The sequence below is a fragment of the Coregonus lavaretus genome (assembly GCF_964263955.1).
Source record: "Coregonus lavaretus genome assembly, chromosome: 19".
Lineage (NCBI taxonomy): Eukaryota > Metazoa > Chordata > Actinopteri > Salmoniformes > Salmonidae > Coregonus > Coregonus lavaretus.
Window position 1 is genome coordinate 891678 of NC_140006.1, and position 24967 is coordinate 916644.

Consider the following 24967-nt stretch of genomic DNA (forward strand, 5'->3'; position numbering starts at 1 on the left):
TGGTTCTCATTCAGTCGACTCTATGGGTCATTGGTTAAGCCTTATTCAAGCACGCCTCACAGGCATATAACAACACCCTGCAATGCTCTGGTTTCTTCATTCTTCACCTCTTCACAAGTCTATTTGGTTGCTAGCCCGTTAAGTTGAGAGCTAGTTTTCTGAAGAAAGCTGCTTAACTGTTCCTTTCAATGTGGATTTTGTATTTTATTAGGATTCCCATTAGCTGTTGCGAAAGCACCAGCTACTCTACCTGGGGGATGTGGCTTCTTTTCTATTTTCAGGAATTCTGTTAACTTCTGCTTCACTTTACCGATTTAGCTTGTTAGGAGCGCTTTTTGTAGTTGGCTAGCTACAGTACATCTGTTGCCTACACATAATTAGCATTGATAGTTCGCTAGCACCGCTGCTTTAGCATCCCGCCTAAAGCAGGTTTCCACTAGTTTTAGCTACTTTTACCTGTGGTCTCTAGCTCACAGTCGGTTCCCACCGTGCAGAGTTAGCTGAACATTCCAGTGTCTTCACTAGCTAGTGGGCTAACGGCACCACAGGTGTTTTAGCTGTCAACCTCTGAGCTAAAACCCCATTCAGTTTGTTTGGCTAACACAAGCAGGGCTGTCTCTTACTAGTGTGTTACACCACCATTGAAGCACCATCCCTTTTTAAATTCCCCTGTAAAAGATGACCTAGCTGTGTGTTTCTACCTCGAGTTACATGGTTTACAAACCAAGTCCCTACTTGGTATGTCACGTGACTGCTAGCTAGCTATCGTCACTCAGGTGAAGATAACTAGCTAGCATCCCTGTTAGCGCTACTTTCACTACACCGAAAGTATAAAGACTGCATTTATTTCACACCACCCTGGTAAATAAAGCTGTCTGTTTCTGCTTACCTGGCTCAAGCTCACATTACCCCATGTCTCTCACAACTTTGCGTTTGTAGTAGCAGTGTGTGGAGTAGCTAGCTAGCTATCTAGCCCCACGGTAATTTGCTTTCATCCGTACAGTCGAAAACGAGATGTTGACAGGCATATTAGCCAAGTCGTCGACAGGCTTAACAGTCAAGTTGTCAGGGAAGGGGGAGAAAAAGCACCGCAAGCCTAGCAAAGCTGGCCCTGTCAATTGCGGGCATGATTCCCATCGTCTCTGTGCTACTTGCCTCGGCATAGACCACGTTTCCGCGGCTCTCGTTGACCCCGCTAGCTGTGTGCAATGCGTTAAGCTGGGCCCTGGTGTCATTAAATGTAGAGTACAGTACATGCACACGTCCATTAGTCCACAATGCTTGGAGAATGTGTTTACTTCTGAACAATGTTTCCTTTATATTATCACCATTTCCTGCCATACTGTTCCTGTCATAACCTTGTTTAGTTCTAAACGATCTATTAGCGCCATCCATAATGTTCACAGATAGAGGACCTGAGGACGCTAGATGGGGTATGTGTGTGTGTGTGCGCGTGTGTGTGCGTGCGCATATGAGCGTGTGTATCTATCTAACCCAGTGGGAAGTAGGGCAGGGCAGCTAGAGGAGAATATTGATCAGTCAGCCAGCCAGTCACCAACCGAGCAGAACAGAACTAACTGTTCCACAGCCTAAATGCATACAGTATAGAGAAAAAAACTGTAATTCTCTTCCCCCCCCTCTGGTTCTTTATGGAATGCAGTTGGGTTGTGTCAGGACAGCAGTGAAATCAACAGTAGCACGAGGCATGGTGACATCAGGGTCACAGTAGGGTAGAGTTGGTGTCAATAGTGCAGTGTCCCTGTGACCTATAGGGTATGTGGTGTTAAACAGATTTACCCTGTGTGCATGGTCTTTGCGTGTGTGCCGGATAATAGAACAGCCAATCACAATCTCTCTGAATGTCCCCACCTACAGATTGACCAATCAGCTTTTGTGTATGTTAAACCGAAGTCTACGTATACAATACATAACGCTGCCATGTGTTTTTTTAATTGATGTGTACATGCAAACATACATGCATGCATAGTGCTGTCTTACACTAACTACTTACCCTCGTAGTCAGTCGTTGGTGTGTTAAGTACTGTACAGAATATGAACAATGAACAACAGTGCACCAGCAGCAGGTCTTTGTATGGTGAATGGATCCATTGTTCTGCTTGTGTAATCTCATGCAGTACTTTTCCTTCTCCCGGCTCTTTAAGCCTAGATGATAGGGAGTTTATTTATCTGCTTGCATAGACACATGGCATACACACTGGACGCTGCCTCGGACTAGTACAGGGGTCCTGAGGTTCTGTAGGGACTCACAGAATGGGAGGGGAGTAGTATATGGCTCCAACGTACTTGGTTGGTAGATACCAGGCTGTGTTAGGGACCACAAGTCTCCATCTCTAACTCTGCAGACTGCCAAGCCTCTACTGTATGTATGCTATAGGATCCAGCTGTGACCAGGTCAAAGCAGACCAGACGCACCTATCCACATTCTCTGATCAGCTGTCGCTGTGTGGAGCTAGGCTACAAATTTGACACCTAGACAGGCTGTCTGGCTGCTGACAGGGAGATTCTGTATTTGAGTGCAGGGAGATTCTGTGAGTCGATTCGGGTCAGGTCCGTTAGGCAGTAACCTTCCACTGAATCCCGACTTCAGCGAAGTGGGACTAGGTTGTTTGGGACTGTATCAGTGTGCTGGCGGCGCTTTTCTGAGGTGTAGAGAGTTGGGTTGCTTCTGGGTTTGGTCAATACCGTAGCCCAGTTGGAGTGTGGGATCCTGTGGTGTCAGTCAATACCCTAGCTCAGCAGGGTGCTCGCTGTGTATGTGAGGTGAGCGGGTTGGTTCAGTGGGTCTGGAGGGAGGGATGGAGGACTGCAGCAGCCCAGACCCAGACTTTGCCTGGCTCGTCGACGGAGATTGGACAGACAAGATTAAATCTCACAAGAGCAACCTCAACCTCCGTAAGTTAACTTGACCTATCTGTTTAGAAGACTTCTGTCTCCCTCAACCTTAGTAGGTTCATCTGACCTGTTTGTCTGTCTGAATATTTTACCTGTCTTTTCTGGGTAACTATCTACTAACTATCTGACCTGTCAGTGTACCTCTGTAGATGTCAGTTTATTGGTTAGACCAGCAGCTCTGGGGTGTGAGGCACAGCACTCTAACTGTGGAGTGCTCAGCCTCCCCACTGTGTGTGGATGAGTGGGATATGGATTCAGAGGAGATTGCACTCAAACAGCAAATCAGCAAATCAGTTTATTCTCAGCTGGTCAGTGGAGAGAACAGGAGAGAGACACTCTGGCATGTGACAGAATGTCTTAGCTATTTAAGGACAATTGAACCACAAACATGACATTTGTGCATGACTCTGTCCCTGGGTTTAAGGCATTGTAGGACGTTGAAGGTTACTGGGGTTCATTGTGGCCAGAGAAGGAAGTGAAACAGACACACGCTCTAATGTTACTGTGCCACTGTGACCCAGGGTAAACTGCACTCATGATTCTAAAGCTTAAGTGTTCGAAGCACACTAGTGCATCAGTTATCTCTGCTTGGAGCACAGGTGTGCTTTCCATTATATTCACAGTTCTATTTAATTATCACTTCTGTATAAATTGTATTTTAAATGATATTTCCAGGCACTAGCATTTTGTCCCATCATAAATTGGGTTAGACATGATTATTCCACTCCCTGGCTGTGTACAGTGGCTTGCGAATGTATTCGCCCCCCTTGGCATTTTTCCTGTTTGGTTGCCTTACAACCTGGAATTAAAATGGATTTTGGGGGGGTTTGTATCATTTGATTTACACAACATGCCTACCACTTTGAAGATGCAAAATATTTTTTCTTGTGAAACAAACAAGAAATAAGACAGAAAAACAGAACTTGAGCGTGCATAACTATTCACCCCCCCCCCCCCCCCCCCCACCCCCTCAAAGTCAATACTTTGTAGAGCCTCCTTTTGCAGAAATTACAGCTGCAAGTCTCTTGGGGTATGTCTCTATAAGCTTGGCACATCTAGCCACTGGGATTTTTGCCCATTCTTCAAGGCAAAACTGCTCCAGCTCCTTCAAGTTGGATGGGTTCCACTGATGTACAGCAATCTTTAAGTCATACCACAGATTCTCAATTGGATTGAGGTCTGGGCTTTGACTAGGCCATTCCAAGACATTTCAATGTTTCCCCTTAAACCACTCGAGTTTTGCTTTAGCAGTATGCTTAGGGTCATTGTCCTGCTGGAAGGTGAACCTCCGTCCCAGTCTCAAACCTCTGGAAGACTGAAACAGTTTTCCCTCAAGAATTTCCCTGTATTTAGCGCCATCCATCATTCCTTCAATTCTGACCAGTTTCCCAGTCCCTGCCGATGGAAAAACATCCCCACAGCATGATGCTGCCATCACCATGCTTCTCTGTGGGGATGGTGTTCTCGAGGTGATGGGTTTGCGCCAGACATAGCGGTTTCCTTGATGGCCAAAAAGCTCAATTTTAGTCTCATCTGACCAGAGTACCTTCTTCCATATGTTTGGGGAGTCTCCCACATGCATTTTGGCAAACACCAAACGTGTTTGCTTATTTTTTTCTTTAAGCAATGGCTTTTTTCTGGCCACTCTTCCGTTAAAGCCCAGCGCTGTGGCGTGTACGGCTTAAAGTCGTCCTATGGACAGATACTCCAATCTCCGCTGTGGAGCTTTGCAGCTTCTTCAGGGTTATCTTTGGTCTCTTTGTTACCTCTCTGATTAATGCCCTCCTTGCCTGGTCCGTGAGTTTTGGTAGGCGGCCCTCTCTTTGTTGTGGTGCCATATTCTTTCCATTTTTATTTTTTATTTTATTTAACCTTTTATTTAACCAGGTAAGCCATTTGAGAACAAGTTCTCATTTACAACTGCGACCTGGCCAAGATAAAGCAAAGCAGTGCGATAAAAAATGTGGACTATTTTGTGTATGTCCATTACATGAAATCCAAATAAAAATCCATTTAAATTACAGGTTTTAATGCAATAAAATAGGAAAAATGCCAAGGGGGGTGAATACTTTTGCAAGGTACTGTGTAGAGAGAAATATACTGTCTCCTATTGCCCTGAAAGAGGTGGTTTTCACTGATATATCCCTTAAACAATGTAAACTACACTTTGGTCCTATTATTGCTCACACAATTTCTATTTGTCGCAAAATTGAAAAACAATGTAACTGGGAATCAAAATGGCATGCCCATACTCCAATATTTCACAATAATGCATAGTGATCTGGAAGGCAGACTTTTGCATCCCCCCAATGGTCCAAATATGGAATCTGTACCCTTGCCGAAATCATGGACAGTAATGATTTTAGAACATGGCAAGATTTTAAAGACCCATATACACTGAGTATATCAAACATTAGGAACACCTTCCTAATATTGAGTTGCACCCCCTCCCCTTTTGCCCTCAGAACAGCCTCAATATGTCGGGGCATGGACAATGTGTCGGAAGTGTTCCACAGGGATGCTGGCCCATGTTGACTCCAATGCTTCCCACAGTTGTGTCAAGTTGGCCGGATGTCCTTTGGGTGGTGGGCCATTCTTGATACACACGGGAAACTGTTGAGCGTAAAAAATCCAGTGGTGTTGCAGTTCTTGACACAAACTGGTGAGCCTGGCACCTACTAACCATACACCGTTCAAAGGCACTTAAATATTCTGTCTTGCCCATTCACCCTCTGAATGGCACACATGCACAATCCATGTCTCAAGGCTTAAAAATCCTTATTTTAGTCTGTCTCCTCCCCTTCATCTACACTGATTTGAAGTGGATTTAACAAGTGACATCAATAAAGGATAATAGCTTTCACCTGTATTCACCTGGTCAGTCTATGTCATGGAATGTTTAGCATATTATCAATTTCCTTGTTCAGACACAACTCAGAGAAACAGGGTATAACAGTTCTTCAGGTCCCTGTTCTTTTAATGTTTTGTATACTCAGTGTACATTTAACAGGACAACTCCTTTTTATTATTATAATAATAATAATAATAATAATAACTTTTTATTTTTTTACAACAGCTGGCCTATAGAATCCCTTGGGAAACCCAACTACGAACCATCCAATGATGATTTATAAATTAATTGTCTGTGCTCCTGAAAGGATTGATCTCTATAATATACACTGCTCAAAAAAATAAAGGGAACACTTAAACAACAGAATGTAACTCCAAGTCAATCACACTTCTGTGAAATCAAACTGTCCACTTAGGAAGCAACACTGATTGACAATACATTTCACATGCTGTTGTGCAAATGGAATAGACAACAGGTGGAAATTATAGGCAATTAGCAAGACACCCCCAATAAAGGACTGGTTTTGGAGGTGGTGACCACAGACCACTTCTCAGTTCCTATGCTTCCTGGCTGATGTTTTGGTCACTTTTGAATGCTGGCGGTGCTTTCACTCTAGTGGTAGCATGAGACGGAGTCTACAACCCACACAAGTGGCTCAGGTAGTGCAGCTCATCCAGGATGGCACATCAATGCGAGCTGTGGCAAGAAGGTTTGCTGTGTCTGTCAGCGTAGTGTCCAGAGCATGGAGGCGCTACCAGGAGACAGGCCAGTACATTAGGAGACATGGAGGAGGCCGTAGGAGGGCAACAACCCAGCAGCAGAACTGCTACCTCCGCCTTTGTGCAAGGAGGAGCAGGAGGAGCACTGCCAGAGCCCTGCAAAATGACCTCCAGCAGGCCACAAATGTGCATGTGTCTGCTCAAACGGTCAGAAACAGACTCCATGAGGGTGGTATGAGGGCCCGACGTCCACAGGTGGGGGTTGTGCTTACAGCCCAACACCGTGCAGGATGTTTGGCATTTGCCAGAGAACACCAAGATTGGCAAATTCGCCACTGGCGCCCTGTGCTCTTCACAGATGAAAGCAGGTTCACACTGAGCACATGTGACAGAGTCTGGAGACGCCGTGGAGAACGTTCTGCTGCCTGCAACATCCTCCAGCATGACCGGTTTGGCGGTGGGTCAGTCATGGTGTGGGGTGGCATTTCTTTGGGGGGCCGCACAGCCCTCCATGTGCTCACCAGAGGTAGCCTGACTGCCATTAGGTACCGAGATGAGATCCTCAGACCCCTTGTGAGACCATATGCTGGTGCTGTTGGCCCTGGGTTCCTCCTAATGCAAGACAATGCTAGACCTCATGTGGCTGGAGTGTGTCAGCAGTTCCTGCAAGAGGAAGGCATTGATGCTATGGACTGGCCTCCACGTTCCCCAGACCTGAATCCAATTGAGCACATCTGGGACATCATGTCTCGCTCCATCCACCAACGCCACGTTGCACCACAGACTGTCCAGGAGTTGGCGGATGCTTTAGTCCAGGTCTGGGAGGAGATCCCTCAGGAGACCATCCGCCACCTCATCAGGAGCATGCCCAGGCATTGTAGGGAGGTCATACAGGCACGTGGAGGCCACACACACTACTGAGCCTTGTTTTAAGGACATTACATCAAAGTTGGATCAGCCTGTAGTGTGGTTTTCCACTTTAATTTTGAGGGTGACTGCAAATCCAGACCTCCATGGGTTGATACATTTGATTTCCATTGATAATTTGTGTGATTTTGTTGTCAGCACATTCAACTATGTAAAGAAAAAAGTATTTTTAATAAGATTATTTCATTCATTCACTCCACAGATCTAAGTGAATCTGAACAACCCTTTAACTGGAACAGAATATGGAAAAATATTACCTTGAAATACTGTAATTCGAACCATCAATTTAAACATTTTAAGTTTGTTCACAGACTGGTGTTAAATACAAGGACAAGTTTTACAATGAAATTTGACCCAACTGTTTACTGTTCCCCCTAAATCAGGTAGGCACATTCCTTCATATGATGTGGGAGTCCCCTACAGTTAAATGCTTCTGGGACAAAGTTACAAAATTCATTTTGAAGTGCATGAATGGAAATATTCAATGCGTTGCATCTACTATGTTACTTTAACTTCGGTAGCTCCTTGAATCTCTCAATCAATCAGAGACTATTACTACTGGCAGGCAGCACTGCCGCAAAAAAGATGTTGGCACTTAGATGGCAATTGCCCCACTCTCTCCCAATTCGCCAGTGGATACAGTCACTGTTAGAAGTTATAACATTACAATTATTGACAGTGAGAATGAATGGTGCTAGTCAAGTAACAATTGAGGCCTGGACAAATATACTTGACTCTGTAAATAATAATCTCAGCTAAAGCCCAACCCATACAAATAAACAAACTATAAAGCCCAACATATAAACAAATTAAACCATAGTTTTAACTTTCTTTGCTTTCAGGCCCACAGTGAAGGGGTGGAATGGGGAGGGTGGATGTAAAAGCATCCTCGGTTGATGAGCAACCTTAGATGTTTAGGGGGGGTAGAGGGAGTTGACCCAACACTGGGTCCACACCGATGACCTGCTGACGGGATGAAGAGTGACCGAGTGTAACTGGCTCTGCCTGATTACTCCAGCACATTCAATACCCATTACACAAGCATGGGGAGAGGGAGGGAGTCACAGGGGAAAGGGACGGAGGCCTGTCTGTTACATTACCCAGCATGCTTCTCTCATTACCTAGCCTGCTTCTCTGTCCTGTCAGCTGATGTCTAATAGGGTTACAGGTTCTCTGGCACTGAGCACGAGGTCACAACTAAGCTACTTACACCACGCAGGGCTCTAGTCGAGACTAACTTTTTCCACGGGTTGCACTGGTGCTACTAACCTTTTCAGTTGATGGCACCAGCACATGATTTGGTCGCACCAATTTTGACCTGACCTGTGTCCCATAACGTCGGCTCGGGAATTCGAACCAGCAGCCTTTCGGTTACTGGCCCAACGCTCTTAACCGTTACGCTACCTGCCGACCCTATAGTGATCTACCCTCCATACACAAATAATTATACTGAACAAAAATATAAACGCAACATGAAAAGTGTTGGTCCCATGTTTCATGAGCTGAAATAAAAGATCCCAGAAATGTTCCATATGCACAAAAAGCTTATTTCTCTCAAATTTGGTGCACAAATGTGTTTACATCCCTGTTATTGAGCATTTCTCCTTTGCCAAGATAATCCATCCACCTGACAGGAGTGGCATTTCAAGAAGTTGATTAAACAGCATGATCATTACACAGGTGCACCTTGTGCTAGGGACCATAAAAGGCCACTCTAAAATGTGCAGTTTTGTCACACAACACAATGCCACAGATGTCTCAAGTTTTGAGGGAGCGTGTAATTGGCATGCTGACTGCAGGAATGTCCACCAGAGCTGTTGTCAGAGAGTGTAATGTTAATTTATCTACCATAAGCTGGCTCCAATGCTGTTTTAGAGAATTTGGCAGTACGTCCAACCTGCCTTACAACCGCAGACCACGTGTAACAATGCCAGCCCAGGACCTCCACATCCGGCTTCTTCACCTGCGGGGTCGTCTGAGACCAACCACCCGGACAGCTGATGAAACTGTGGGTTTGCACAACCTAAGAATTTCTGCACAAACTGGCAGAATCGTCTCCGGGAAGCTCATCTGCGTGCTCGTCGTCTTGACCTGACTGCAGTCGGCATTGTAATCGACGGAGGACGAGAGACACAGCTCGTCTGGATTCTATATCATAGGCTATATAATGGATTCTATTTCTATGTTCTGTATCATCTCCAGCTCAGAGCGGGAATTCAGATACTCAGCTTGTGGCTATGCTAGCAGGTAGGGGGTAGCATGGGGGACTGATACATATTTGATAAGGGTTAACAGGTAGAAATGAGAGTGATGGAGAGAGACTGATGGAGAGAGAGAAGAGGAGTGTGACACTGCTGTAGTATAAATCTCCTATGGTAGATAATTAGGGAGATGGTAGTAGAAGAAACAGTCTGTGAATTATACATGTGGCCCTAGAGGGGGGAGTAGCCTCACTCTCTTTTTCTCTCTCTCAACCTCTTTCTCTCATGCTCTCTTTCTTTCTGTCAACCTTTGTCTCTCTCTCCCCCCCTCTCTTTCTCGTCTCTCAACACGCACTCACCGGGTGGACAGACATCTATTGATCAGTTTTCTTTCTTTTTTCTTCTCTGTTTGATTTTGACCCCTAGTGTCACAGTGCTGTTTTGGAGTCTGAGAGTGATCCTGGTGACAAGTATGTCTAATCACACTGTACAGGCTAGCAGGGTTGATGTGTAAGGTTGCTTCAGTACAAAGTCGACTCAGAATAAGATGGTACGTTAGTAGCAGGACATTTTCTTTGGAGCAGCACTATTCATGTTTAGGAGAAAGACTGATTGAAGGCTGTGGGGTAAAGTAACACCAATATCTATTTGGATGTGTGTAATGTGGTGTGTGTGTGTGTGCATTAATTTGTGTAGCATGAAGTTTTGAGTGAGGAAAAGAAGGGTTCAATTCTGGCTTTACTGGCAGAGGGATACAGTGAGCGTCAGGTTGCTTCCATCCTTAAAATTTCAAAGACGGCGGTTCATAAGAACAAGGTCAAGCAGCAGACATTGGGGACAACAAAGCTACAGACCGGCAGAGGGCGAAAACGACTCTCTACTGACCGGGATGACCGCCAACTCATTCGAATGTCACTCAACAACCGTAGGATGACATCAAGCGACCTTCAAAAAGAATGGCAAACGGCTGCTGGGGTGAAGTGCACGGTGAGGATGGTTCGAAACAGGCTCCAAGGGGCAGGGCTGGACGGTTCGAAACAGGCTCCAAGGGGCCGGGCTGGACGGTTCGAAATAGGCTCCAAGGGGCAGGGCTGAAGTCGTGCAAAGCTAGAAAAAAGCCCTTCATCAATGAGAAGCAAAGAAGAGCCAGGCTGAGGGTTGCAAAAGACCATAAGGATTGGACCGTAGAGGACTGGAGTAAGGTCATCTTCTCTGATGAGTCCAATTTTCAGCTTTCCCAACACCTGGTTGTCTAATGGTTAGACAGAGACCTGGAGAGGCCTACAAGCCATAGTGTCTCGCACCCACTGAAATTTGGTGGAGGATTGGTGATGATCTGGGGGTGCGTCAGCAAGGCTGGAATCGGGCAGATTTGTCTTTGTGAAGGACGCATGAATCAAGCCACGTACAAGGTTGTCCTGGAAGAAAACTTGCTTCCTTTTGCTCTGACATTGTTCCCCAACTCTGAGAATTGGTTTTTCCAGCAGGGCAATGAGCCATGCCACACAGCCAGGTCAATCAAAGTGTGGATGGAGGACCACCAGATCAAGACTCTGTCATGGCCAGCCCAATCTCCAGACCTGAACCCCATTGAAAACTTCTGGAATGTGATCAAGAGGAAGATGGATGGTCACAAGCCATCAAACAAAGCCGAGCTGCTTGAATTTTTGCGCTAGGAGTGGCATAAAGTCACCTAATGTGAAAGGCTGGTGGAGAGCATGCCAAGACGCATGAAAGCTGTGATTTGAAAATCAGGGTTATTCCACCAAATATTGATTTCTGAACTCTTCCTAAGTTAAAACATTACTATTGTGTTGTTTAAAAATGAACATGAACTTATATGCTTTACATTATTCGAGGTCTGACAACACTGCATCTTTTTTGTTATTTTGACCAGTTGTCATTTTCTGCAAATAAATGCTCTAAATGACAATATTTTTTTTGGGAATTTGGGAGAAATGTTGTCAGTAGTTTATAGAATAAAACAAAACAATTTATTTTTACGCAAACACATAACTATAAATAGTAAAACCAGAGAAACTGATAATTTTCCGCAGCTATGTATGTATGTATGTATGTATGTATGTATGTATATATATGTGTGTGTGTATATACTTAGGTTGGAGTCATTAAAACTAGTTTTTCAACCACTCCACAAATGTCTTGTTAACAAACTATAGTTTTGGCAAGTTGGTTAGGACATCTACTTTGTGCATGACACAGGTAATTTTTCCAATAATTGTTTACAGACAGATTATTTCACTTATAGTTCACTGTATCACAATTCCAGTGGGTCAGAAGTTTACATACACTAAGTTGACTGTGCCTTTAAACAGCTTGGGAAATTCCAGAAAATTATGTCATGGCTTTAGAAGCTTCTGATAGGCTAATTGACATTATTTGAGTCAATTGGAGGTGTACCTGTGGATGTATTTCAAGGCCTACCTTCAAACTCAGTGCCTCTTTGCTTGACATCATGGGAAAATCAAAAGAAATCAGCCAAGACCTCAGAAAAACAATTGTAGACCTCCGCAAGTCTGGTTCATCCTTGGGAGCAATTTCCAAACGCCTGAAGGTACCACGTTCATCTGTACAAACAATAGTACGCAAGTATAAACACCATGGGACCACGCAGCCGTCATACCGCTCAGGAAGGAGACGCGTTCTGTCTCCTAGAGATGAACATACTTTGGTGCGAAAAGTGCAAATCAATCCCAGAACAACAGCAAAGGACCTTGTGAAGATGCTGGAGGAAACGGTTACAGAAGTATCTATATCCACAATAAAACGAGTCCTATATCGACATAACCTGAAAGGCTGCTCAGCAAGGAAGAAACCACTGCCCCAAAACCGCCATAAAAAAGCCAGACTACGGTTTGCAACTGCATATGGGGACAAAGATCGTACTTTTTGGAGAAATGTCCTCTGGTCTGATGAAACAAAAATAGAACTGTTTGGCCATAATGACCATCGTTATGTTTGGAGGAAAAAGGGGGGGCTTGCAAGCCAAAGAACACCATCCCAACCGTGAAGCATGGGGGTGGCAGCATCATGCTGTGGGGGTGCTTTGCTGCAGGAGGGACTGGTGCACTTCACAAAATGGATGGCATCATGAGGAAGAAAAATTACGTGGATATATTGAAGCAACATCTCAAGACATCAGTCAGGAAGTTAAAGCTTGGTCGCATATGGGTCTTCCAAATGGACAATGACCCCAAGCATACTTCCAAAGTTGTGGCAAAATGGCTTAAGGACAACAAAGTCAAGGTAATGGAGTGGCCATCACAAAGCCCTGACCTCAATCCTATTGAAAATGTGTGGGAAAAACTGAAAAAGCGTGTGCAAGCAAGGAGACCTACAAACCTGACTCAGTTACACCAGCTCTGTCAGGAGGAATGAGCCTAAATTCACCCAACTTATTGTGGGAAGCTTGTGGAAGGCTACCCGACACGTTTGACCCAAGTTAAACAATTTAAAGGCAATGCTACCAAATACTAATTGAGTGTATGTAAACTTCTGACCCACTGGGAATGTGATGAAAGAAATAAAAGCTTAAATAAATAATTATCTCTACTATTATTCTGACATTTCACATTCTTAAAATAAAGTGGTGATCCTAACTGACCTAAGACAGGGAAGTTTTACTAGGATTTAAATGTCAGGAATTGTGAAAAACTGAGTTTAAATGTATTTGGCTAAGGTGTATGTAAACCTCTGACTTCAACTGTATGTATGTATGTATACTCTACATGACAAAAGATATGTGGACACCTGCTCGTCAAACATCTCATTCCAAAATCTTGGGCAGTAATATGGAGTTGGTCCCCCTTTGCTGCTATAACAGCCTCCACTCTTCTGGGAAGGCTTTCCACTAGATGTTGGAACATTGCTGCGGGGACTTTCTTCCGTTCAGCCACGAGGATTATTGAGGTAAGGCACTGATGTTGGGTGATTTAGCCCTGGCTCTCATTCGGCATTCCAATTCATGCCAAAGGTGTTTGATGGGGTTGAGGTCAGGGTTCTGTGCAGGCCAGTCAGGTTCTTCCACAGCGATCTCGACAACCATTTCTGTATGGACCTCGCTTTATGCACTGGGGCCTTGTCATGCTGAAACAGGAAATGGCCTTCTGCAATATGTTGCCACAAAGTTGGAAGCACAGAATCATCTAGAATGTCATTGTATGCTGTTGCGTTCTCCTGGCATCCCCCAAACCCAGATTCGTCTGTCGGGCTGCCAGATGGTGAAGCGTGATTCATCACTCCCGAGAACGTGTTTCAACTGCTCCAATCCCCAATGGCGGCGAGCTTTACACCACTCCAGCCTACGCTTGGCATTGCGCTTGTTGATCTTAGTCTTGTGTGTGGCTGCTCGGCCATGGAAACCCATTTCATGAAGCTCCCGACAAACAGTTCTTGTGCTGACTTTTCTTCCAGAGGCAGGATGGAACTCGGTAGTGAGTGTTGCAACTGAGGACAGACAATTTTTACGCCCGTCAGCACTCCGCATTCCCGTTCTGTGAGCTTGTGTTGCCTACCACTTCGCAGCTGAGCTGTTGTTGCACCTAGATGTTTCCACTTCACAATAACAGCACTTACAGTTGACCGGGGCAGTTCTAGCAGGGCAGAAATTTGACGTATTAACAAAGGAGGTAATCAAATGTGATAATAATCATCATCATACCAGTCATTAATATGTTGTGTGTTTGTGTTTTTCAGAAGAAGAGTTGAGGAAGCTACGAGAGGAAACCAATGTGGAGAAGATAAGGGAAGAGCTGGAGAGAGAGAGAGGGAAGAGGCTCGATCTTGAACTGAGGATGAACGAGGTGCTAAAATCCAGGTGGGTGATGGAGCGAGTGAGGGGAACATAATGTGTGTCATCTCATTCTCTAAGTGTTGGTCACTTAGTTAGTCCTGTCTCTGTGTGTGTGCTGCCTTCAGTGCTGCAACCCTCCACCTCCTCCACTCCCTGCATGCCATCCTACCTACCCCAGTGAGTTGTCCTTCGGTGGGGTGGATAACCCTGGACTGCAGCGGGTATAAATAGCTGCCCCTGCAGCTTGGTTGGCACATGGCAGGGAATTCCTCAAGAACCTGTGGGTGTGTGCTCGCTATAGTGTTTGTGTTTGTGTCACAACCAAGTCACGCGCTTCTATATCAGAGCACAGAGCATGACGCAGCATTTATGTTAGTCTTGGGATGATCACTTCTGTGTCCTTTGGCACTCGATGAACTGTTAAATTAAAATTCCACCCCAAAACTGTCTTTTGGTATTTGTGTCATTAGTCCATTGGTTATATGGTTACAAAATATTTTGCATGTCAGCAATCAAGTTTTCAAGATATATAACTTTCAAAATACAGAAATGCAGCCCGTATGATGCATTTAGCATCATATGATGATGCATATAGCATCATATGATGATGCATTTTGCATCATATGATGATGCATTTTGCATCTAGCATCATACCAGCTGAATTTCTGTATATTGAAAGTTATATAGCTTGAAAACTTGATTGCTGACATGCACAATATTTTGGAACTACATAACCAATGGACTAATGAAACAAATACCAAAATATAGTTTTTGGGTGGAATGTTCCTTTTAAGTAAAGCCTCGGGTTCACCCAGTCCACTCAGAATGGATTTCAGTGGCATTTTAGCTCCTGCCAAAAGGACATTCCACCATGTCTCTTTGGCCTTACAGTAAGGTCCACAAGGGCATAGAGGGGGCATGAAGACACATTACACATCAAAGAGCCACATTTTATAGAGGGCATACTTCAATGTTTGTTTACATAGTGTTGCAAAGACTCACTATTTTTCTGTCTTTCTCCTTTCCTCTTTTTCTATACTAATTTCTTCTATCAGGTTGGAAGACTCGCCACCACAGCCTGCCCATAAACCCCCGTCTCCAACGCCTGCTGCCAATGGCAAAGACACAGGTAAGCAAGGCAGAAAGTGGACTATGGTGGAACAACTATGACTGCTGATAGTATAGCCCAAAAACCGCCCCTACCTTTACTGTTTATGGAATTGAAGAGACCAGATTGATACTGCTCACACCTATCCCAGTCCTTCAGATCTGCAAAGACTGAGAAGTATTTGAGACAATCTGTAGAAAAGTCACTTAAATCAGATGCCAATTTCAGTATTTTAATGAGCCAAGCATTCAAGCTTTGGGTCAGAAGAAACCTTTGTCATAAACAGCAGTAACTCCCATAGATCAGTGAAATAAAAGGGTTTGTAGGGCCACAGGGCAGCCAGGGACTGAGAGACTGTGGGAAGACATCCAGGAGTCAGGTTGAAGCCAGTGGGAGTCCAGTGGGGCTGTAGAGCTGACGGGAAGGGAAAAGGACAGGAGACAGAACAGGGGGAGGGACTGACATTTGCTTTGACTCTATAGGGACTGGGATATGTGGATGTGTGATTTTTACAGCGGGAGTGTGAAGTGAAGACTATTCTTGGAAGACTGTTATAACCCTGTGTGTGTGTGGGGGGGGGATTCAGGATGATGGAGAATCTATTTTCTCCATGGGAGATTTCACATATTGACAAACATACACATACACACACCTCTGTATTCTCATATCAAACAATTGCTTCAAAAACGATCTCTGTTTCCCCTCACACACAGTTTCCCCAATCATTTTGAAACTCTAACCCAACAGTAAGGACAGGCAGCTTTAATAGCAGTGTTCAGTGCAAAACACATTCTGGGTGCTGAACATCCTCATTACCAGAGATATTTTAGTGTGTGTGGAGCACAGATTACTGACAGGCAGCCTATCTGCCAGCAGGCTGGAAGAAAGACACTGTTTGAGTGCGTGGGACGGAGGATAGGAGCTGTAGAAGTATCTCTTTGTAAAATCAAAAATCTTGATCATTCTTTGAGGATTCCAGATCACTCTTTGAGGGTTCCAGAACCAGTTGTTCGTCTAGTAGCTCCAGGTGCTGGTGACACTGGCAAGGGTGTTTTATTTTAGGAAATGAATTCGTGTTTCTTGAAGAGACACACAAGGAGCTCAGTGTGTAGTTTAGGTTAATGGGTCTTTGGTATTAACTCTAAATTAAACCAGCTTCTTAACTGGGAGATCTACAGACCTGGATCTCCTTCTCTACCAGTCTTCATTTCAATAAACAGCTTCAGGTAGTTATAGAAGTTACCCTTAGACACATATCTAGGAACAGAAATACCAAACCGACAAGGAGGCAACTTCATTGTACTCATTATAAACCTGTGCTGCCTGTAACCTTTCTTCTGGTCGCTCTCTCTTTCCCACTCTCCCTCTTTCTGTCTATTGAATGTACAGTTGAAGTCGGAAGTTTACATACACCTAGATTGGAGTCATTAAAACTCGTTTTTCAACCCCTCCACAAATTTCTTGTTAAAAACTATAGTTTTGGCAAGTCGGTTAGGACATCTACTTTGTGCATGACACAAGTAATTTTTCCAACAATTGTTTACTGAAAGATTATTTCACTTATAATTCACTGTATCACAATTCCAGTGGGTCAGAAGTTTACATACACTAAGTTGACTGTGCCTTTTAAACAGCTTGGAAAATTCCAGAAAATGATGTCATGGCTTTAGAAGCTTCTGATAGGCTAATTGACATCATTTGAGTCAATTGGAGGTGTACCTGTGGATGTATTTCAAGGCCTACCTTCAAACTCAGTGCCTCTTTGCTTGACATCATGGGAAAATCAAAAGAAATCAGCCAAGACCTCAGAAAAAGAATTATAGACCTCCACAAGTCTGGTTCATCCTTGGGAGCATTTTCCAAACGCCTGAAGGTACCACGTTCATCTGTACAAACAATAGTATGCAAGTATAAACACCATGGGACCACGCAGCCGTCATACCACTCAGGAAGGAGACGCGTTCTGTCTCCTAGAGATGAACGTTCTTTGGTGCGAAAAGTGCAAATCAATCCCAGAACAACAGCAAAGGACCTTGTGAAGATGCTGGAGGAAACAGGTACAAAAGTATCTATATCCACAGTAAAACGAGTCCTATATCGACATAACCTGAAAGGCCGCTCAGCAAGGAAGAAGCTACTGCTCCAAAACCGCCATAAAAAAGCCAGACTACGGTTTGCAACTGCACATAGGGACAAAGATCGTACTTTTTGGAGGAATGTCCTCTGGTCTGATGAAACAAAAAGAGAACTGTTTGGCCATAATGACCATCGTTATGTTTGGAGGAAAAAGGGGGTCCTTGCAAGCCAAAGAACACCATCCCAACCGTGAAGCACAGGGGTGGCAGCATCATGCTGTGGGGGTGCTTTGCTGCATGAGGGACTGGTGCACTTCACAAAATAGATGGCATCATGAGGAAGGAAAATTATGTGGATATATTGAAGCAACATCTCAAGACATCAGTCAGGAAGTTAAAGCTTGGTCGCAAATGGGACAATGACCCCAAGCATACTTCCGAAGTTGTGGCAAAATGGCTTAAGGACAACAAAGTCAAGGTATTGGAGTGGCCATCACAAAGCCCTGACCTCAATCCTATAGAACATTTGTGGGCAGAACTGAAAAAGCGTGTGCGAGCAAGGAGGCCTACAAACCTGACTCAGTTACACCAGCTCTGTCAGGAGGAATGAGCCAAAATTCACCCAACTTATTGTGGGAAGCTTGTGGAAGGCTACCCGACACGTTTGACCCAAGTTAAACAATTTAAAGGCAATGCTACCAAATACTAATTGAGTGTATGTAAACTTCTGACCCACTGGGAATGTGATGAAAGAAATAAAAGCTGAAATAAAAATTATCTCTACTATTATTCTGACATTTCACGTTCTTAAAATAAAGTGGTGATCCTAACTGACCTAAGACAGGGAATTTTTACTAGGATTAAATGTCAGGATTTGTGAAAAACTGAGTTTAAATGCATTTGGCTAAGGTGTATGTAAACTTCTGACTTCAACTGTATATTTATTTATAGTCAGTAACAAGACAAAAGAACAAACATGAGTCCTCTTCCAAGTATACAATAACATAAAACACCCACACACAAAAAAAGAAGCCTAATGACAACATGACCTGACCTTCAACTCTGCCTCTCCAGACAAAGACAAGCCGCCGCAGGGGGAGACCCTGTACTTGCGGGCGTGGAGGTGGCTCTACGACAGGGTGGGGGTCTACATAGAAGACTTCCGCTTCGTCCCAGAGGAGAACACTGTGGAGGCTGAGGAACCACTAAGTGCTAAAAGGTACGTTGTTGTACTCCTGCGATGGGTTGTCAAAACCATAGAAATACAATAGAATGAATGGGTCCACCCATCATGGAATATTGGTTTAAATGGGAATGTCTATTCTTGTAATCTTATTTCTATGTACTAAAAGGTGAGTACTGAACTAGTTGGTGAAAACATCAGTCACATTGAGAGGCTGTGTTGTGGTAGTCAATATCTGAACATTGTGTATTTGTTGCGCCCCACATGGCGAGTACGCTACCACTCACAGAAACAGTAGTAGTCTTTTACCCAAACCTTAATGGTAGTGATGTGAATTCTATACAGACACAAGACATCTGGACGTTCTGTATACGTTGCACATCACTGCATGAGCAACATGACCAGGGTCTTTTTCAGTAGGAAGAATACTATTTAAAAACGGATTGAAACCATGTAACACTCACAAAAACATAGTGTGGTGTTCAGACATTTGATTGGCTGGTAGGCCCTGCCTGTCTGGGCTATTAGGATGTCATGTAAGGCAGATTGGCCACAGGGAGTGAATAATGTCTGCCCTCTGGTGGTGGCTTGACCACACTACAACTCCCTGCAGCCATTGACTGAGGCTGTAGATTTAGGATCCGCTTCGCTATCCCCCAATTCTAACCTTAACCATTAGGGGGTGGACTCCTCACTGATCTTAGATCAGTGTCTAGATGCATCTCATACGTCATGCTTCTCTTTACTCCACTTTAAGCTAGCTGGGTTCAGTCTAGGACTGGGCTCATTTTGCTGCTAAACACAGATCAGATTGTATAGGGCTTACTAATCATTCAGGTCATGGGCTGCTGTGACCTTAGGCAGGACAGTACTGTAAACACACACACTACTGTTCAAAAGTTTGGGGTCACTTAGAAATATCCTTGTTTTCAAAAGAAAATCAAAAACAATTGTCCATTTAAAATATCAAATTGATCAGAAATACAGTATAGACATTGTTAATGTTGTAAATGGCTATTGTAGCTGGAAACGGCTGATTTAAAAAAAATGGAATATCTACATAGGCGTACAAAGGCCCATTATCAGCAACCATCAGTCCTGTGTTCCAATGGCACGTTGTGTTTGCTAATCCAAGTCTATCATTTTAAAAGGCTAATTGATCATTAGAAAACCCTTTTGCAATTATGTTAGCACAGCTTAAAACAGTTGTGCTGATTTAAAGAAGCAATAAAACTGGCCTTCTTGAGACTAGTTGATTATCTGGAGCATCAGCAATTGTGGGTTCGATTAGACAAGGACATTTCTAAGTGACCCCAAACTTTTGAACTGTAGTGTACACGTACACAGTTTGAAGTGTACACTGATTGGATAAAAGTTGGCAGCACAGGTAGAAAGCTCTAGAAAGAAAGGATGTGCTGTATTATAGCTGACCTTGTGGAGAGGAGAGAACAGAGAGAAATAGATTGAGCTCTTCATTCTTTCCTCTCCTCCTCACCTCTGTGTGACTCATACACAGAATGATCAGTGGGTTGAGGTGTTGCCACCTCCGCTAGAACACAGGAACTCTGCAACAACATTTTGCTCTTTTAGTAGATGTTTTCGAGAATTCTGTTCCCCCACTGTGTGGTGTCTGTAAAGTTCATGCAAAAATTCCTGTTTTATCATCTACCATTGTATGTCCCTCTCTCTCCAGGCTAACAGAAAACATGAGGAGACTCAGTGAGTATTTATTTATATATTAATACCCACTCAGAACAGTCATACCTTCTTCCATTGATCTACTGTTGTTGTCAGATATTGTTGTAATGTGACAATAAGTTGATGACTGATTTTGTATTTTTCCAGAGCGAGGAGCCAGACCTGTCACTAACTTTATGAGGAACCTCTCAGCCTTATCCAACTGGCACTCAGTGTACACCTCAGCTATTTCCTTCATAGTGAGTACAACTGCTCCTATCTGTCTTTTTAAAGGGATGTCCAAATCATCGAGAAGTAACTTCATTGAGCTACACACTTAATTTGAGAAACTTTAGGATGATTTGGACATGAAGTGTGAAAAATGGTAATATCGGTACCATTGACTTGCATTGGAGTTGTGCCACAAATGTAAAAAGTTAGCATTTGGAAACAGGGCCAGGTAAACAAAACCAGAGCATGGATTGCTGTCATACCATGTCCATAGACAGCTTACAGGGTAAGGAAACTAATATGTAACTTGGATGAACTATCCCTTTAGTGAGCTGTCCTGTATGAGTTTGACTACTGTATACATTATCGCAAGACTTTGACACATGCTATTCTATAGAGATAGACATCGACCAAATGTCTAATCGAATGTTTCTCTTCAAGGTCCTCTCATTTGATGTCCCAAATCTCCCACTATATTCAGTAGTGCTCGTCATTTGGAAGACTTGTATATTAAATCTGATTGTGAGAAAAAGGATGTAGGCTAAGTACTGTATGAAATGATGAACGTCATTTGTGTTTCCTCCTGTCTCAGATCTACATGAACGCTGCATGGCACGGCTGGGCCATCCCAATGTTCCTCTTCTTGGCCATCCTGAGGCTCTCCTTGAATTACCTTATCGCTAAGTAAGACATTCATACAGTACATACACACACACACACACACGTTCATATTGATATTACATTTAATTAGTAATTTATTGATGATGCTGAGTGATGCAACTACACTGAACCAGAGTATGTGAGCGGAGCTGGAGCGAGGAGCGGAGCGTGCACAATTTGACTGGAGCGTGGAACGAAATTCCCAAACGGCCTTCTCGCCCACTCCAATTTCGCTCCAGTGGTGCTCACTTCACGAGCTCAGGGCATGCCCGGCCCAGCATGCATTTGTAGTCTACTTGTGTGCTGCTATAGCCCCTTGCTTTAGCTACTGTCATGGAGTTCACTAAATATTTTCATAAAGAAACTGATAAAGCACACAGGTTCTAAATCAAGGTGACTTACAAAGATGAGGACCAAGAGCAAGTGAGGTAGTGCAGTGATGTAGTGTCCACAACAAAAGAATCATTGGGGAATCTGAAAAGACATGTATCCCAAAAGCATGATGGTGTACTTACTACATGCACATGCTAAAAGAAAGGAATGAGGTGGTTAGATAACTAAGTGTGTCATTGTAGCAAAGTATTTAAAAAACAAAAAATCTGATCTCTTAAATGTTTCGTTAATTTTCGTTCTATTATCTATACAATAGGTCATGGGTCATAATTGATTTTGGCCCAGTAGGCCTGGCATATTCCCACGTTCAAGGAGCTTTCCATTTTGATTGGGTTATTTTGCCTAAAAACCTGTTGGCCTACCTATAGAGAAAAAATAGAAAAAATACTGCATCTCTGCCCAGCCTGGCAAGAGTGGCCAAAAGGATGTTTAGCATCCCCAGTGGCTCTGCAAGTGTGGAGAGGATATTCTCTGCTGCTGGCCGGCTCTCCAGGCACAGTCGCATGAGCCTGAAGCCACAGACAGAATTCAAAGGCACTACTACGTTTTTTTTTTTTGTGCCACCATTTGCCTCATGATGGGTGACACATCTCCTTCGCATAGAGTTGATCAGGCTGTTGATTGTGGCCTGTGGAATGTTGTCCCAGGATCTCGACACAGTATCTCTGTGCATTCAAATTGCTATTGATAAAATGCATACCATAACCTCACCGCCACAATGGCGCTCTCGGTTCACAACGTTGACATCAGCAAACCGCTCGTCCACACAACGCCATACACGCTGTCTGCCCGGTACAGTTGAAACCGGGATTTATCCGTGAAGAGCATGCTTGTACAGCATGCCAGTGGCCATCGAAGGTGAGCATTTGCCCACTGAAGTCGGTTACGACGCCGAACTGTAGCCAGGTCAAGACCCTGGTGAGGACGACTAGCACACAGATTCGCTTCCCTGAGAAGGTTTCTAACAGTTTGTGCAGAAATTCTTCGGTTGTGCAAACCCACAGTTTCATCAGCTGTCCGGGTGGCTGGTCTCAGACGATCCCGCAGGTGATGTGGAGGTCCTGGGCTGGCGTGGTCACACGTGGTCTGCGGTTGTGAGGCCAGTTAGACGTACTACCAAATTCTCCAAAACGACGTTGGAGGCGGCTTATGGTAGAGAAATTAAGATTACATTCTCTGGCAACAGCTTGCCAATTGAACACTCGCTCAAAACTTGAGACATCTGTGGCATTGTGTTGTGTGAGAGAACTGCACATTTTAGTGGCCTTTTAATGTCCCCAGCACAAGGTTCACCTGTGTAATGATCATGCTGTTTAATCTGCTTCTTGATATGTCGACCTGTCAGGTAGATGGATTATCTTGGCAAAGGAGAATTGCTCACTAACAGGGATATAAACAAATGTGTGTACAAAATTTGAAAGAAATTTAGCTTTTTGTGCATATGGACGATTTCGGGGACATTATATTTCTGGTCATTAAACAAGGGACCAGCACTTTTACATGTTGCGTTTTATATTTTTGTTTATATTTACCAAGTTGGGATCAATAAATTCATACTCTCCACTCTTACATGTAATTACACTGTACCTACTTATTTAATGTGGGGCAGCTAATTTTCACAGGATCCTTTAGAGCAGGGATGGGCAACTTTGATGGGGGTGGAGGCCACCAAAAATCTGAACTCATGGAGGACCGCAGTGGCTCGCGGGTCTGTGTACCCTCATCCATACAGTGAGGGAAAAAAGTATTTGATCCCCTGCTGATTTTGTACGTTTGCCCACTGACAAAGACATGATCAGTCTATAATTTTAATGGTAGGTTTATTTGAACAGTGAGAGACAGAATTACAACAACAAAAATCCAGAAAAACGCATGTCAAAAATGTTATAAATTGATTTGCATTTTAATGAGGGAAATAAGTATTTGACCCCTCTGCAAAACATGACTTAGTACTTGGTGGCAAAACCCTTGTTGGCAATCACAGAGGTCAGACGTTTCTTGTAGTTGGCCACCAGGTTTGCACACATCTCAGGAGGGATTTTGTCCCACTCCTCTTTGCAGATCTTCTCCAAGTCATTAAGGTTTCGAGGCTGACGTTTGGCAATTCAAACCTTCAGCTCCCTCCACAGATTTACTATGGGATTAAGGTCTGGAGACTAGCTAGGCCACTCCAGGACCTTAATGTGCTTCTTCTTGAGCCACTCCTTTGTTGCCTTGGCCGTGTGTTTTGGGTCATTGTCATGCTGGAGTACCCATCCACGACCCATTTTCAATGCCCTGGCTGAGGGAAGGAGGTTCTCACCCAAGATTTGACGGTACATGGCCCCGTCCATCGTCCCTTTGCTGCGGTGAAGTTGTCCTGTCCCCTTAGAAGAAAAACACCCCCAAAGCATAATGTTTCCACCTCCATGTTTGACGGTGGGGATGGTGTTCTTGGGGTCATAGGCAGCATTCCTCCTCCTCCAAACACGGCGAGTTCAGTTGATGCCAAAGAGTTCGATTCTGGTCTCATCTGACCACAACACTTTCATCCAGTTCTCCTCTGAATCATTCAGATGTTCATTGGCAAACTTCAGACGGCCCTGTATATGTGCTTTCTTGAGCAGGGGGACCTTGCTGGCGCTGCAGGATTTCAGTCCTTCACGGCGTAGTGTGTTATCAATTGTTTTCTTGGTGACTATGGTCCCAGCTGCCTTGAGATCATTGACAAGATCCTCCCGTGTAGTTCTGGGCTGATTCCTCACCGTTCTCATGATCATTGCAACTCCACGAGGTGAGATATTGCATGGAGCCCCAGGCCGAGGGACATTGACAGTTATTTTGTGTTTCTTCCATTTGCGAATAATCTACAATCTTGTCCCTGACATCCTTGGAGAGCTCTTTGGTCTTGGCCATGGTGGAGAAAGTTTGGAATCTGATTGATTGCTTCTGTGGACAGGTGTCTTTTATACAGGTAACAATCTGAGATTAGGAGCACTCCCTTTAAGAGTGGGCTCCTAATCTCAGCTCGTTACCTGTATAAAAGACACATGGGAGCCAGAAATCTTTCTGATTGAGAGGGAGTCAAATACTGATTTCCCTCATTAAAATGCAAATCAATTTATAACATTTTTGACATGCGTTTTTCTGGATTTTGTTGTTGTTATTCTGTCTCTCACTGTTCAAATAAACCTACCATTTAAAATGATAGACTGATCATTTCTTTGTCAGTGGGCA

The 24967-nt window shown here is 44.0% G+C and overlaps 1 protein-coding gene across 1 annotated transcript in view; it reads left to right on the forward strand.

The window, feature by feature from the left end:
- LOC311146376 (GRAM domain-containing protein 4-like) overlaps positions 1–24967 on the forward strand; it is a 70030-nt gene that overhangs the window by 38241 nt on the left and 6822 nt on the right. Inside the window, exons 4-9 of the mRNA XM_084182869.1 lie at positions 14328–14448; positions 15480–15553; positions 18682–18826; positions 20484–20509; positions 20636–20727; positions 21291–21382. Coding sequence (XP_084038995.1) covers positions 14328–14448; positions 15480–15553; positions 18682–18826; positions 20484–20509; positions 20636–20727; positions 21291–21382 — 550 coding nt within the window. The remainder of the gene's footprint in view (positions 1–14327; positions 14449–15479; positions 15554–18681; positions 18827–20483; positions 20510–20635; positions 20728–21290; positions 21383–24967) is intronic.